Source organism: Schistocerca nitens, chromosome 1, assembly GCF_023898315.1.
Source record: "Schistocerca nitens isolate TAMUIC-IGC-003100 chromosome 1, iqSchNite1.1, whole genome shotgun sequence".
NCBI classification, from domain to species: Eukaryota; Metazoa; Arthropoda; class Insecta; order Orthoptera; family Acrididae; genus Schistocerca; species Schistocerca nitens.
Genome location: NC_064614.1, coordinates 147,011,923 through 147,028,493, shown reverse-complemented (window position 1 = coordinate 147,028,493; position 16,571 = coordinate 147,011,923). Strand labels below are relative to the sequence as shown.

Sequence of the window (16,571 nt, the reverse complement as noted above, 5' to 3'; positions counted from 1 at the left end):
CAGATAAGTCAAAACACTTTCTGAATGTAAGTTGTCTCTACCAAGATGTTTATATTATTTTATCCAACCCTTGCTCGATACATCTATTTGCTATTTTTACCAGTCCTTCAGCTTTACTTATTCTGGGTGAGCACCAAGTCTCAATAAATTTCAACAATGAGCTCTTCCCACAAGGCACTTTATGAAGCACTAGTAGCCAGTTTGAGCATGTGCTCATAACTAAATGCACAATAGGATGATACATCCACATCCACTGTGCACTTGAGAATGAGCACACACTTGAAACTGGCTTAATAAAGTTTTCTCTTTAAATAACAGCCTGGTGGTAACTATGTCGTCCTTTAAATCCTTCAATTTATCAGTACTTCCTATACATAGGTCCTTTTGAAACACAATATGCAAAAGCTGACTTTGCATTGAATTTTATAAGCATTTTACAGTGAGGCAAGCAACAATGGGAATCACACATTGTTCGTAACAGAATGTTTAAGCTGCAAAGTCATTTAAAGAAACTCAGAAGCTCTGTTCAAGCAATGACTTACTTCAAAAGGAATTCGGACAGGAAAACATAACCCTGACAGCTGCGAAAATCATCAAGCAGTGTCTGAGAGACTTCACTGGAATCTTTCAGGAAGCAGAACACAGTTACAAACATCTCAACAATTTCTAGGGGTGTCAGTTCTTGAACTCTTTGCATATTTTCAATACAGAGAGCTACACAACCCTTATCTGAAACATAAAATGTTACATTAACACTGCAATGCACGAGTACACAAACAAACATTGAAAGTAAGGAATAAGCAAGCTTTTAAGACGACTCACAAGACAAACAATGGCAGTAAAATTTTGGAATATTCAATGCACCTAACACGAAATATTTTATATAACACACTTCTTGCCTATAATTCTGCCTGATCATTGAATGAATATAAAATCCTTTCCTCTCTGCTTCAAGAACCATCCATCATATACCCCTGTGGCACAGTTCTTTAACATTCACAGTTTCTAAAGAAAAAACATAATGATTTCAGACCCAGAAATAACAAGTCAAAACTGTCTTTTCTTTGAGAGAATAGAGTCATATTAAGATGTTACACATTTCTCCTATACTTGCGTTATGTCTTTGGCACTGAAAAATGATGAAGCAAAATCAAGATGGTTTGTTCCACTGCTATGGATTCTAAGATTTATTTGTTTACAGATTTTTTTCTGTGGAGCCATCACAGTGACAAACATTTACTAATGTCAGAAATGATAGCATTACTATAATTAAACTTGCAAAATATGTTTTATACTGCAACCGTTGTACCTTATATCTATGTTATACATTTATTACATTACAGGTGAAATCCCAATGGTTCACATTTAAAAACAGTGTCTTAAAATTCTTGGATGAATATAAACATTTTTCTATCAGAAAAGATTTTAATATGGTTGTAAAATTCTTTCCCTGCATACACCTTAAGAAGTCCGATGAGTGGGCTTCCATCTGTCATTTTTAGCCCAATGTTGTTCTTTCCTGGAAACTGTTAAATTTGTCCTGGTGTTGTGTTCATGTACATCATTGCACTTGATAACTTATGTGTAAAGAATAAATTTTTAGGTATTTGTGCTGCATAAACACATCATGACACGAATCTCTACAGCACATACCATGTATAAGTCTTACAGCTCTTTTCTGTAGGAGCATTATTCTTTTTAAGTGTACATCAGCTGCACAGCATCACAGTTCAATCACATAACTAAGGAAGTGGTAAATTGTTCCATAATATACTATTTTTCAATGTTTGGCTCGATACTATCTTTGCAAGCTGGCTGAGAGAGTATAAGGTATAACTGACTTTTCCACATACAAAATTAGTGTGGTTGTTTCATCACAGATTTTCAACAACATACATACCTAGGAATTTACAGCTTCCATTTTCTGTAGCTGAGATGTTGCATATAAGGGGCATTCAAAAAGAAATGAGCTGGAGGCATAATAACAGAAACCAGTACCTGTATGTTAGAAGTATTGACCCTTCCTGTTGAGACACTTGTCCCACTGTGACACAAGGTGGTGAATGGCTGTCTCATAAAATTCCTGGGGCTGTGATGTTAACCAGTTCCACACGTAAAGCTGGACGTCATTGTCCAAGGTGAATCACTTGCCTCTATGCTGATGTTCTTCTCTGACCAAGATGATCTCCTTCTGATTCACTTCCTGCACCACAGGACAACAGTGAATGCCCAGCATTACTCACAAATCTTGACGACCCTTTGCCAAGCGATCAAATTAAAACGACAAGGCAATCTTACCTGTGGGGTCATTCTGCTTCGCGACAATGCATAGCCTCATACGGCCAACATGCTCGTGGCACTCCTGCAAATAGGAGGTTCTCAGCCACCTTCCATACAGTCTGGACCTCTCTTCCTGTGATAAAGCCAGTTTTGGTCTGCTTAAAAAGGCTTTGATTCATCTTTGACGACAACGTCCAGCTGTACATGTGGAACTAGTTAACATCACATTCACAGGAATTTTATGAGACAGCCATTCACCGCTTTGTGTCATAAAGGGACAAGTGTCGCAACAGCCAGGGTCAATACTTCTAACATACAGGTACTGGTTTCTGCAATTATGCCTCCAGCTCGTTTATTTTTGAACGCCCCTTATACATTATTTACATTGTCGTCATGAGAACCGCCCATTTGAAATACCAGTAATTGAGCTTTGGTGACATTCACCTTTATACCCTGGTCATTGAAGTACTTCATTACTTCTGTTAGACCGCTAGTAGCAAAAGATTCTAGTTCCTTACATTCTCTCTCATATGCATAGCTTATTATATGGGCATTAATGGGCTGTGCAATGCTGTTAATATATATAGGAAGAGAAAGGATTGAGCTGTGAGGTACACCTTTTATAATCTTTTCACTAGTGGACTGAACGTTCATAATTTTATCATCTAGCTTGAATGACAGTTTAGTCCATTGCTTATGATTCAGCAGGTATGTGGCTCGAGGATTCATGGACTTCAGCTTTCTTTTTCAGAAGTAACCTATGGTTTACCGTGCTAAAAGCTTTTGTCAGGTCTAAAAATATACCTGCAGTCTACATCATCTGGTCCAACAGACAGTAAACTTCTTGGAAGAACTGCGTAAATGCTGTGGTTGTACTTAGATCTTTTCTGAAGCCATGCTGCAAATCTACAAGCAGTGTGTTTTGAGAAAAAGGCACTTAGCTGGGAAAGGGTAATACTTTCATATATCTTATTAAAGGTGGGTCTGGAAACGTCTTCCTTACTTCCCTTTTTATACACCAGTTTCACTACACTTATTTTTAGGACAGTTGAATACATATTGTCTCTCATGCTGCAGTTAGTCAGGTAAGTAAGAGTTCAGAGATTCTTTTAAGCACACCCTACTAATAGCACTGGATATGCCATCCCATCCAGATGAAAATTTTTCTTTAGCATGCATCTGCCTTGCATACTTCCTGCTCATTCACTTCCACACATTCAAATTCAGTACACCGAGTGAGGTGACATGGGTTCTCTACCTGTGCATCTATAATGTGGGTTTACTGGTCAACAGAAATGAAGTAGTTATTAAAAATATTGCATGTAGTTTCTGATTACATGCAGTATTTGGGCCATTTTTTTCAAGAATATTACATATAGCATTTGCAAGTTTTTCAATGTTACCAGCAAGCCTTAAGCTGAATGGTTCAGTGTTCATCTCGCTAGGACATTTGCGGTACTTGCCAATCAGCTCCCATGATGTTTTACTTATGTTGTCAGACTGTTCTATTGGTTTACTGTTAGTCTGCTTCCTTAGGTTAGCAATTTAAGTTTTAAAACTTTTCTTTGCCCAACTGTATTCTTCCTTAAAAGCCTACAGAGCAGTAGCTTTATAAAACAGGTTTAGATTGTATATACTCTGCCTGAGCCTAATGAGATTTTGTAGGAGTTCCCATTTTGGCAGTTTTAACTACCTTCAGGATTTCTCTGACTGGACAGCAATATTCATAATGTCTCACAAGGGTTGAGTACAGCTCATTCAATTTGTCATCAGGCCCTTTCTTTCACCCGATACACATAATCATTTCTCATTTGCTAATTTGTATTTAAGAATGTTAATGTTTAAGGTATTCAGAGTTTGTTTCTGTAGAACAATTTTCGTTATTTTTAGCATAACTGAATTCATGCACTCTATAATCTTACAGAAGTGGTCAGAATAATGAAAATCTAAGCTACTGTAACTTACCTTACCTTTGACATCTTTGTTGATTACAGCATAATCCATTCTAGTGGAGTATGTGACTGTCATTTTATTGTCACAGTTTACTATATTTATAAGATTGTATGAGCTTAATACATCACTGAGTTTCAAGTTTACTATACTATTTGAATTTGCTTTTATTATAACCAATCACAAATGATTTTCTATTTTTGCAAACCACACATTCAATGCAGCATTTTGGTTCATTGTACACTTAGTCTGAAGTTTACTGTACAGAGTAAGGTAGGTGGATCTTACATCCACATTACAGTAAGCTGAATTGGGTTGGTTTCAATTGTGTGTGAGAGAGGCACAGCCATTATTCTTCAAGATCGTTTAATTCATTTCTATGTTTATCATGTAACAATAAGGATCATTTTTGTCAGAGAATACATACCCTCTTATCTACAATTCTTGGAGCCACACAGTGTGAAGGGAGGACAGTCCTTTTAAGATGTAAAGAAATTAAACTGATTATCTATTTTTCCTGAAATACTCCTGCAGGATGTCTATAGATAACATTGCTAGAGTATGATTTCATTTGTTACAATCACAGCAGTCACTGCCTATTATTCCAAGTAATAGGGATGGTTGTCGAACCTGTTCAAAATAAGGGAATATCCATACATGCATTTCCACTTGTGACACTGAGTTGGTGGCCTATGGCATTCTTCCCCATCTACAATCAAGTTTCAGTGGGGGCAAAGACATGATAAAACAAAATGGTATATTCTCTCTGAGCAAGAGAAGACATTTGGAAGGCATCTTAGGAACAGTTCCGGCATAATGAAAAATTCAAATGTCCTATGGGATAATCAATAATAAGACCACCTCAAATGTTTACATACCACATTTATTAGCAACCTAACAAAAACTGAATGGAGGTTTTCACCATACCAAATGTAGCCATTCCTGTTGCTGAAATACTCTTCTTGTGTAAATATAATGTAACTGGATAGATAAAAAATCTACTCAATAAACAGCAGTGGGAGAACACACATACAAAAAAAGTTTTCCTTATGCAAGCTTTTGGTGCCAGTGGTTCCTTCTCCCAGCAGAATGGTTAAAGGGGAAGGAAGAGGGGTGATGTAAAAGGACTGGAGGGATTTAGGAAAAGGGGTACAGTTCAGAATGAGCAGGAAAGACCGATTGTTGGGGACTGCATCAAATGAGATTTGAAAACCTGAGAGCTTAAACGTAGAAGACAGGGTAATATTCAAGACACAGATTTCTGCTAAAACATTGTGAAGGAATTATTAAGAGTGAAAAGCTAAGTGCATTCTATGTGATGGTGGAAGCAGAATGGCAAAACTAACGCAGGTCAGAAAATAAAATATGCACAAAACTCAAACACAGTGAAGAAAGGAGTAGTTACTATGAAGAAATACTGAGACAAAAGAAATTACTGTAAATTAAGGTCACATGGGTGGCGAGAACCAAGGAAATGTTGTAGCGCTAGTTCCCACCTCCGGAGTTCTGAGAAACTGCTGTCTGGGGGAGAGAATCCAGATGGTACATTTGGTGAAACAGGTGCCCAGGTCATGACTGCCATGTTGTAGAGCATGTTCAGCAACAGGATATTGCGTGTTGCCCGTATACACCCTCTGCCTATGCCCATTCATCCTAATTGATTACTTGGTGGTATCATGCCGATGTAAAAGGTCAAACATGGTTTGCATAACGGCTGGCATATGCTGTGTCATTTACAGGTGGCTCTCCCTTCGATAGCATGTGTGTTACCAGTTACAGGGCTGCTATATGTGGTGGTAAGAGGGTGCTTAGGGCAAGCCTTACAGCAGGGATTGTCGCAGGAGTACGAGCCATAGGGTAGGGAGATGGTTGCAGGAGGAGCTCCAGATACTCCAGAGTTTGGGAGGGTGACAAAAAGCTATTCTAGGTGTGGTGGGCAAAATCTCAGACAGGATGGATCTCATTTCACAGCATGATTTAAAGAAGTTGTGGCCATGTCAAAGCAAATCATGCCCTGAAATGAGATCCATTAAGGCCACCCATCTAGCCTTCATCCATTTCTTCAGTCTGAGCATTTTTTCACAGTACATTTTAGTTTTCTACATCTTGCATTTTTTAACCTGTCTATTTTTTGCCGCCCCCCCTCACACCTCTGTTACATTAAGGAGGCAGATGGCAAAACAAGAGAGGAAGTAAAGAGATCCCAGCTTGCTATGTCACCACTGGCTCCTCCAAAAGCTTGCATAAATAAAACATTTTTTATGTGTGTGTTCTCCCATTGCAATTACATTATATTGTCGAAAGTTGATTATTTTCTTTGTGATCTTCTTGTGTGAAGCAGGTCTCATCATCAAACAAGACATGTGCAACTTCCTGGCAGATTAAAACTGTGTGCCGGACCGAGACTCAAACTCAGGACCTTTGCCTTTCACGGCAAGTGCTCTACCAACTGAGCTACCCAGGCATGACTCACGCCCCGTCCTCACAGCTTTACTTCTGCCAGTGCCTCGTCTCCTACCTTCCAAACTCTACAGAAGCTCTCCTACGAACCTTGCAGGACTAGCACTCCTGAAAGAAAAGATATTGCGGAGACATGGCTTAGCCACAGCCTGGGGGATGTTTCCAGAATGAGATTTTCACTCTGCAGTGGAGTGTGCACTGATATGATACTTCCTGGCAGATTAAAACTGTGTGCCGGACTGAGACTCGAACTCGGGACCTTTGCTTTTCGTAGGAAGTGCTCTGCTTGAGTCTCGGTCCGGCACACAGTTGTAATCTGCCAGGAAGTTTCATATCAGCGCACACTCCGCTGCAGAGTGAAAATCTCATTCTGTAAGACAAGTGCAAATCAGCAATTCTTTGTTACAGAAGACCCAGATTAAAATGAAAAGCTGATACAAAATCATTTGGTACCCGTCCTAGCCTCGACATCCACGTGGCATTTGCCCACAACGCTCGGCATACTGGTACGTGAGGTGTGCTCACAGTCTAAGTTCGTATCCTAGGCAACAGATAGGGACCCCACGCCTCCTCTCTAACATTTCCCGCTATAGCCCTCCCTCACCCCTGAGGAAGTAACTAATAGTTCTGGAAGCTTTTATGTTTTCCTGTCAGCAATACTGAACATTTTGCCTCCTGAATGAAAAGTGCTGGCCAGTAATTTCGTGTCTTATTAATTACTTTCATCAATAGAATTTTCCTTTGATGCAACAACATTAGCAGAAAATATTACATGAACCTTTCCCCTGAACTATGTCCTCTCATTTGACTGAGCCTCGCCACTGTTTCAAGGATGGTTAGATATTAGAGATAGCGATAAAACTGCGCACTTGCAATTTATTATATGAGTTATGTCTGCCAGAGAACTGCAGTTGACACAACTGAATACTTATCTTCAGTTTCCTCTAATCTACTCAATGCACAATAATGTCAGTGGCCAAAGGTATATCAAAAAAGTCCTTATACAAACAAATATATAAACGAGGAAAAGCCACTGTCACTTTATTCAGCACTCTCAACATTTACACACAAAAAATTCAATGTCTATAGAATGTGTGCCGCAAATAGACAAACTAACAAATATATTCAAACTCTTACTGATCTACTGCCCCAATGATTACACGTACTCTAAATGAACACTTTAAACAATATGTAAGGTAATATGGATTGCCTGACATAAAATATTTGTTCTACAATTTCAATTGTTCCTCTGACTGTACTACGTGGCAGACAAATTCATCATCCTTAGGAAACCAAATACAATTTAAATATTTAAGATCTGTTTCAAAAAGATAACAAGTATAATTTAATTCTCACTCAGTGCATCCCATTCTCATTCTTAGTCATCAGACACCCAAACAGACAAGTAAAATACATAAAACTCACTTTACAATCATTTTGTAAAATCAATTGTAAAAATACAAGGATTGGTAACAATGTAGAAGCTGAAATAAGTGCACTAGCCAGCCACTCTGAAAACATAGTCTAATTCTTTGATTTGTAGAGGTGCTCATACATAACATAAAATATTCAAACAAGTAACACATTCATTTCACGGTCATACAACATAGAGCTGGCCAGCTGATAAACCAAATATCTCTTGTAACAGCATAAATCACATTCTGTTAAAACATGATGTACAGATATGAGTACACCTCAAAAATTACACACTAGTCTGTTCTATCACTGGAGATGGAACTTGTGCATCACAGGGAAATGATGGTTGTAGATGCACACAAAAACCAGGTGGGTAGAGCAGAGTCTGACTAGGGAAAATTATGTTATGGGGTCCCCAAGCATTTGTCCAAGGCCCCTACAATTTCTTATATACCTTGATGATCTACCTTTGCCCCCCAACAAAACAAGTAACTTCACAATTTTTGCTGTTTATACAAGCACTGTGACTGACAAAATATCTGGCAACATAGAGACTAAAATCAACCAGTTGCTTGCAGATATTCTGAATTCATTCACAGTAAACTCACTTGCAACAAATCTCAGGAAAACAAATTACAGCCTGTTCCATCCTGACCACAGAAGTATAGCGTCCCCAGCGAAATAATAAGAAAGGACTTAAAAGACAATATTTATAAAAAAAGAGACATTTAAAAATTGAATAACATACATTTGTCTCAAGTATCCGTATTATAATAATTTCTCTGAGTAAGTTTCGAGGGCAAAGAAATATAACAAAATGATCTAAAGAGACGACAAGATAGGCTCTTTTGTTAATTTTTTAGTCGTCTTCACTTCTTCTTTTGTCTTGCCTGCGTGTAGACGGACATCTTGCGAGTGCTGGCAAATGTAAGCATATTTTACACTAATTAAGCAGATAATATATTGATTTAATATTATTTTCCGCTTTTAATTTGTAAGAGGTGATCCTGATTTCATGTCTACCTTCCTTGAATTAACCTGCATTCGAGTAATTCACAGTGCAACAATCGATGCGGCTGATGCAGCCAACAACGCCATTACGTGGTGATATTAACTTATAAAACATTAGCGAAAGCGGAAAACATGCCCGCCATAGCCGGTCCCAAGCCCGGTTGAAAAAGGAGGAGGGGGAGGAGTAACACCTCATAAAAAAACCTTGGTTCACCTGGCCCGGGCGATAGTACCTCGTGAGGGCCCCTTGCCAGGGACACGGTGAAGACCTCAACGGCAGTGAAGGCAGAGATGAAGATCAACGGTACGGCGGAACTAGCGGAAGAGGCAACCTTGCTTTTTGGGATACTATAAAAGCTATCGTCCAAGGTTATTTGGACAAAGGGCATGACGGTTCCACAGGTTAGTGGCGGTAACCCTACAGCGTCTGTTCCACATGTTAGTGGCGGCTGATCTATAAAACTGAGAAGTGGAACTCTGAGCTTAACCAGACTGAATCTCAATTTCAGTCACAAACCCAGTCCAATTAAATCAACATGGATACAGCACCTTCAAAGACAAATTACCCCAGTGGGTCAAATCCCACGGTTGAAAAACCGCAAGTGGTCTATTCGGATTCTGGGGAGACCACAGAAGTGTGCATGGAAGTAAATCGGAGTACCTCAAAACCCCGTAATAAGAAAATCAAACCAAAATCTAGAATTTGGCTAATGACATTTAATGTAAATTCTCTCTTAAAAATGGGAAAACTAAAAAACATCCTGGACAAATCCAGAGAACGTAAAATCAAAATTATTGCATTTCAGGAATCACGATATACAGATGAAAATCGTTTTGATTCAGAAGGATAAAGGATATACAAAGGAAAACCTGGAAAACGAGCCATGGCAAATTGTCCACAATTTGGAACTGGATTTATAGTAGATACATCAATACTTGATTCAGTCGCAACTTTCAAATCTTACTCGGGTCGACTCTCCACGATGACAATAAAATCAGCTAATAAGATATACACCCTAATCAACGGACATGCACCAACTAACATCACTAACAAAAACAAAATAGAAGAAGTAGAAGAATTCTGGAACCAATTAGATAATGTTCTCCAAAAAATCCCAAATAACCATGTCAAAATCCTTATGGGCGATTTCAATGCACAAATCGGTAAAGAAAAGAAATATCGATATTGGGTAGGTAAATGGTCAGGGCATACACAGACCAACCGGAATGACATGCGACTCATTGAAATCTGCAAAAACCATGACCTATTTTTCAAATCAACATTTTTCAAGAAAAGAGCCTCGAAAACGAAAACTTGGATCTCACCTAATCCATTACTAGGTGAATATCAGTTGGATCAAGTAATGATCTCCCGCGTAAATACAGTAGAAATCATGAAACTTAAAGTCCTTAATGGACTAGACCTAGATTCCGACCATTACCCAACAAAATTCTCCCTAGATGTCATTCCAGAAAAAAGAAAATTCACTAAGAAATCTCCACACCGTAAATATGATGTACAAAAGATAAATGGCAATGAACAATTTACAAAAGAAACACAATATTTAAAACCACAAAATTGGCAACAACTGCAAGCAGGACTTTTAAATGCAGCTGAAACTGTAGCACCGCAAACAAGAACACGTAAAAACCCATGGTGGACAGATGAGTGTGACCAACTGATAAATCTCAGACAACAGGCGTGGCAAAATTGGTTGTGCAACAAAAATCAAAAGACCCTGGAAGATCTCAAAGATACCAGGAAAACAGTCACAAAAGCAATACGAACAGTCTGTAAACAACACGAAGACAAAAAATTGCAAGACATAGAAAATATTTCAAGAAAAACAATTCCCGAAATTTCTACAGAGTATTCAAACAAAAATTAACAAAGTACTCTCCTCCATCACTCCAGTTCAAAAATGACCATGGGGAAATTGCTCATACCAACACCGAAAACTGTGAAATTCTTGCAAAATACTTTTCTAAATTACTGAATTGTGAAAAGCCTGCAGAAAAATTTGAGTTCCATCATACACAACGAAACCCAGACTCAAAGCCACCAAGTTTACAAGAGATTAAAGAGATAATTCAGTCACTGAAAAATAACAAAGCATCAGGAGAAGACCAAATCATCGCAGAATTATGGAAAAATGCAGGAGAAAATCTTATTGCATAACTCAAAGAAATTATACATGAAATCTGGAAAACTGAAAAAATCCCCACAGATTGGAAGACTGCAATCATACATCCTCTGTACAAAAAAGGAAGTAAAACAGACCCCAACAACTATCGTGGAATCTCTTTATTGTCAATAACATACAAAATTCTGTCTAAAGCCCTACTAAACCGCGCAGAACCTCAGCTGGATTCAAAACTAGGCGAATACCAAGGTGGGTTCAGAAAAGGTCGATCTTGCGTAGAACAGATCCTTAACTTGAAAAACTCAATGAAATATTTACATAGTACTTCAAACAAAAGTTATGTCATCACGTTTGTCGACTTTAAAAAAGCATATGGCAGTATAGACCGAGAATCCCTTTTTGAAGTATTAGCAGAATTTGGACTAGATCAAAAGACAACAAACATCATAAAAGAAACACTCGCGGAGACCAAATCCAAAGTAAAATTTATTGGAGGATTGAGCACAGAATTTGAAATAGTCACATGGAGTACGACAAGGAGATGTACTGTCCTCAGTGCTCTTCAATTGTGCTCTTGAAAAAGTTGTTAGAGAATGGAAAAAAGCAGGTGCACCAGCACACAGACTGGGACCAAGACATAAGGGCATATAATTACACTGTTTAGCATTTGCTGATGACATGGCACTGATCGCACAAGACATTACTGATGCACAGAAACAGCTAGAATTATTACAAGAACAGGCAGCTAAAATAGGATTACAAATTTCATTTGAAAAAACAAAATTTATGACTGACGTCAAAGATGCACCTTCTGATCTCAAAATTGGTAATAACTACATCTCTCGAGTAAAAGAATTTAAATATTTAGATGAATGGATTGCAGAAAATTGTAATGAAAAGAAATCTGGCAGATCAAGAGTCCAGAAAATGGAGACGGCGTTTCACTTAACAAAAAACATTTACAACAAAAAGAGTCTCTCGTGGAACTGCAAAATACGACACTACACAACAGTAATTAGACCCGAAGCTCTCTACGCATCTGAGACACTAAACCTTCAACACAGAACACTAAAAGAGGAATTAGAAGTGAAAGAACGTAAGATAATGAGGAAAATCCTAGGACCAAGAACCCAATGCAGAAATATATAAAAATATCTCCAAAATAACAGACACAATGCGCATGAGAAGAATCCAATTCATGGGGCACTTAGAAAGAATGGACTCAACAGGTTAACGCACAAAATCCATACATTTTTAAAGAACAAAACTACAAGACCGAACTGGTACAAACAGACGGAAAAAGACCTGAGAGAATTAGGGTCTCCAAATCTACATTATAGAAATGAAATCAGAAAAATCACAAACACACGGGGTTTTGAGGAAGAAGAGAGAAAAACTAATCGACATACATGGTCTACGCAATGAAAGCTAGCCCATTCGTTGTTTATGAAGGAATACTGGTTGAAAAGGAAGGCCAACAAATGTTGATTACGCGTGGTCCTAAGTGATCCATCCGCGAAGAAGAAGAATATACATTTTTCTCCACAGCCGACCAACGTTGCAGAAAATACGTAACTTTAAGATTCTTATTTTCAGTACAACAGCCGAGAGCCAGAGCCAGGACTCCGACTATAATGCAATGGTTAACGGAGGTAAGAAAAAATACTCTCACGCGTGTGTGGGCCACAATTGTAATTAATAACTAAAGATTTTTTGCTTTAAAGTGAACTGACAAGCCAAAGAAATTAACATGAAAAGTTTACTCCATTGTTCAACTTTTATGCTCATGTTCTAAGATTCAGCGAGTCTAACGTTCATTAACGTAACAAAAAATTTATACTGAAGATTAATATTGTTAAAAAAGAGAACTTCACAAAAGTATTTAATTATAAATCAAAATAAAATGAAATACCATTTTTATTAAGGCCCAACACGTAAGTCAGCAACAATCAACATTACCAACAAATAATATATTAAATTACGACGACCAACAGACGCGAGAGAAGCTTACACGAGATTGTTATTGCACAGGAAGGACAGCAATTACAGAGTGTAAACTAAACAATAGTTGGCAGGCTTAGATTGGAAAATTGTATCCTATAAATCCCGAACTGGCTGTGCTCAGCAGTGTTCGCCATCAGTATAATTTCCAATATCAGAGATATTTGTAAATCAAAGTCTGCTTATTCTGGTTATTTCCATTTAGTTGGCATAGTCCATATCAATTCAGGCAGGCTAGGAAAAAAATCTTACCTTCATAGTCTCAGATGTTATTGAATTTAGTAGATCTTAAAGTGAAGAACTAAGTAAGGAAGACATATTTTTTGTTTTCTCCAAAAAAATTTCTTCTCCGAGACACAGCCCTCCAAAGATGACGCTGCACATACCATTTCGAAGAAGCGAATTTTCGAAACAAATTTAAAATTCTGTATCCCTGTAACAGTTCTAGATATTTTGTTGGTGTTTTTTATTTGAAAGATAAATGCTTTATGATTACAAAGAAATCCTCCATTTGGACTTATCTGTCAAAGTTCTTTTACTATACTGTTCTGAACTTTTTTATAATTTATGGATTTTTTCTCAAAAATGCCAATCCATAAAATTTTGATTTTTTTTTTTTTCTTCTTCTTTTCTGTTGATTAGTACCATATAGTTCCACATTCCCTGAAAACGAGAGCTTCCATTTTTAGGTTTAAGAGGTTGTATAAACAATTGATATTTTTGCCATACATAAAACCTGTTTTATTACCACATTATCATGTAACAGGCTCATAAAAATCAAAACCTAGCCTTATTTAACATAATTTTAGTTTTGAAACCTGAGTAAGAGACTCATTTTTCAAGCATTTTAAATGGTTCCAAAATGTACGTGAAAGGTCCAAAGACTTAAAGGTTTCAGTTTATACAACTTCTGTGCACTCTGTTTTGTACTGAAATTAGCCAGTCAATGAACTAAAAATTTGTAACCTGCTTCAATATCTTCCTTTGATATAGTGAGATGCCCTCCTGTTGAACCAATAGGAATTGGAGCACTTACAATCTTCAAAACATTGTGAACAGGAAGTGATCACTGATGGCATTGTTGCTGTCCTTCAGCTGGTAACCTATATCTAGAAGCTGGTCCATGTGGTAGAATAAAGTTCACTACAATTTCTTTTAACTCATAACTGGTGTCTATTAATCTCTGCAATCCACCAGTCAGTCAGTCAGTCACAGTCACACATACACCACAAACATTCCTATTCTCAGGTTTGAATCTGAATACTATACTGCTGTTTCTGAGGTGTTGGCCAAACTAATGAAATTTCTTCTTTCTTGCTCTTTAAAGTGTGTGCAATGTGAATTCGCCCATCACTTTGAGTCCAAAAATCTGTCTTCCGAATTCCTTTCACAAGAGTAGTTTGTTTGGACCATTCTTCTTTTTTCTGCTCACGGAATTCTTCAATTTCCTCTTTGGAGGACAGAATGAGGGCTGCGGATGTGTAAGATTTCACAAGTCTCATAAAATCCTCAGCATTCTGAATTGCAGCTGTATTTGATCTGGAAAGATTATGTTTCGTAGCATGGTGCTTCAGCAGATCTCCTACACCATCACAAGGCCACTTCCCATGACCATTAGCACTGTATACCCAGTCAGTTGGCAAAAGCAACTTACTCAATTCAAACAGCTGGTAACGATTTTTAAAATGACTAGGAGCGACATCAGAAATAATGACGACCTTCTCTGCCTCTGTTTGCAGTTGAAGAATTTTGTGCATTGCTAGCAAAGCATGTGCTGAGTCATGTTCTACGTTATCACTTATAACTGCAACACTTGTGGTCTTGTTTTGAAAATGTGTCACTCCTGTAAAATTGAAACCTGGTCATTATTCCAATGATACACTTGTACCTCTTGTGGGAGAATTACACACCCGTTCTCAGCAAAATCACAGTGAAGCACTAAACATAGTTCTTCAGCCTGTACGCACCCTTTCACTTCTACAATGTGTTGTTGTTGCAATTTCTTCAGATGCTGGTATGTTACTGCTTTCACTAACCATTTACCAAGTTCAGTTTTCCCCCCATGAACCATGGACCTTGTCATTGGTGGGGAGGCTTGCGTGCCTCAGCGATACAGATGGCCGTACCGTAGGTGCAACCACAACGAAGGGGTATCTGTTGAGAGGCCAGACAAACATGTGGTTCCTGATGAGGGGCAGCAGCCTTTTCAGTAGTTGCAGGGGCAACAGTCTGGATGATTGACTGATCTGGCCTTGTAACATTAACCAAAATGGCCTTGCTGTGCTGGTACTGCGAACGGCTGAAAGCAAGGGGAAACTACAGCCGTAATTTTTCCCGAGGACATGCAGCTTTACTGTATGATTAAATGATGATGGCGTCATCTTGGGTAAAATATTCCGGAGGTAAAATAGTCCCCCATTCGGATCTCCGGGCGGGGACTACTCAAGAGGACGTCTTTATCAGAAGAAAGAAAACTGGCGTTCTATGGATCGGAGCGTGGAATGTCAGATCCCTTAATCGGGCAGGTAGGTTAGAAAATTTAAAAAGGGAAATGGATAGGTTAAAGTTAGATATAGTGGGAATTAGTGAAGTTCGGTGGCAGGAGGAACAAGACTTTTGGTCAGGTGATTACAGGGTTATAAATACAAAATCAAATAGGGGTAATACAGGAGTAGGTTTAATAATGAATAAAAAAATAGGAGTGCGGGATAGCTACTACAAACAGCATAGTGAACGCATTATTGTGGCCTAGATAGACACAAAGCCCATGCCTACTACAGTAGTACAAGTTTATATGCCAACTAGCTCTGCAGATGAAGAAGAAATTGATGAAATGTATGACGAGATAAAAGAAATTATTCAGGTAGTGAAGGGAGACGAAAATTTAATAGTCATGGGTGACTGGAATTTGTCAGTAGGAAAAGGGAGAGAAGGAAACATAGTAGGTGAATATGGATTGGGGGGAAGAAATAAAAGAGGAAGCCGCCTTGTAGAATTTTGCACAGAGCATAACTTAATCATAACTAACACTTGGTTCAAGAATCATAAAAGAAGGTTGTATACCTGGAAGAATCCTGGAGATACTAAAAGGTATCAGATAGATTATATAATGGTAAGACAGAGATTTAGGAACCAGGTTTTAAATTGTAAGACATTTCCAGGGGCAGATGTGGATTCTGACCACAATATATTGGTTATGAACTGCAGATTGAAACTGAAGAAACTGCAAAAAGGTGGGAATTTAAGGAGATGGGACCTGGATAAACTGAAAGAACCAGAGGTTGTAGAGAGTTTCAGGGAGAGCATAAG

The 16,571-nt window shown here is 38.1% G+C and overlaps 1 protein-coding gene across 1 annotated transcript in view; it reads right to left on the bottom strand.

The window, feature by feature from the left end:
* LOC126243507 (WD repeat and FYVE domain-containing protein 3) overlaps positions 1 to 16,571 on the bottom strand; it is a 324,242-nt gene that overhangs the window by 272,435 nt on the left and 35,236 nt on the right. Inside the window, exon 6 of the mRNA XM_049948168.1 lies at positions 543 to 729. Within this exon, the coding sequence (XP_049804125.1) occupies positions 543 to 729 (187 nt within the window). The remainder of the gene's footprint in view (positions 1 to 542; positions 730 to 16,571) is intronic.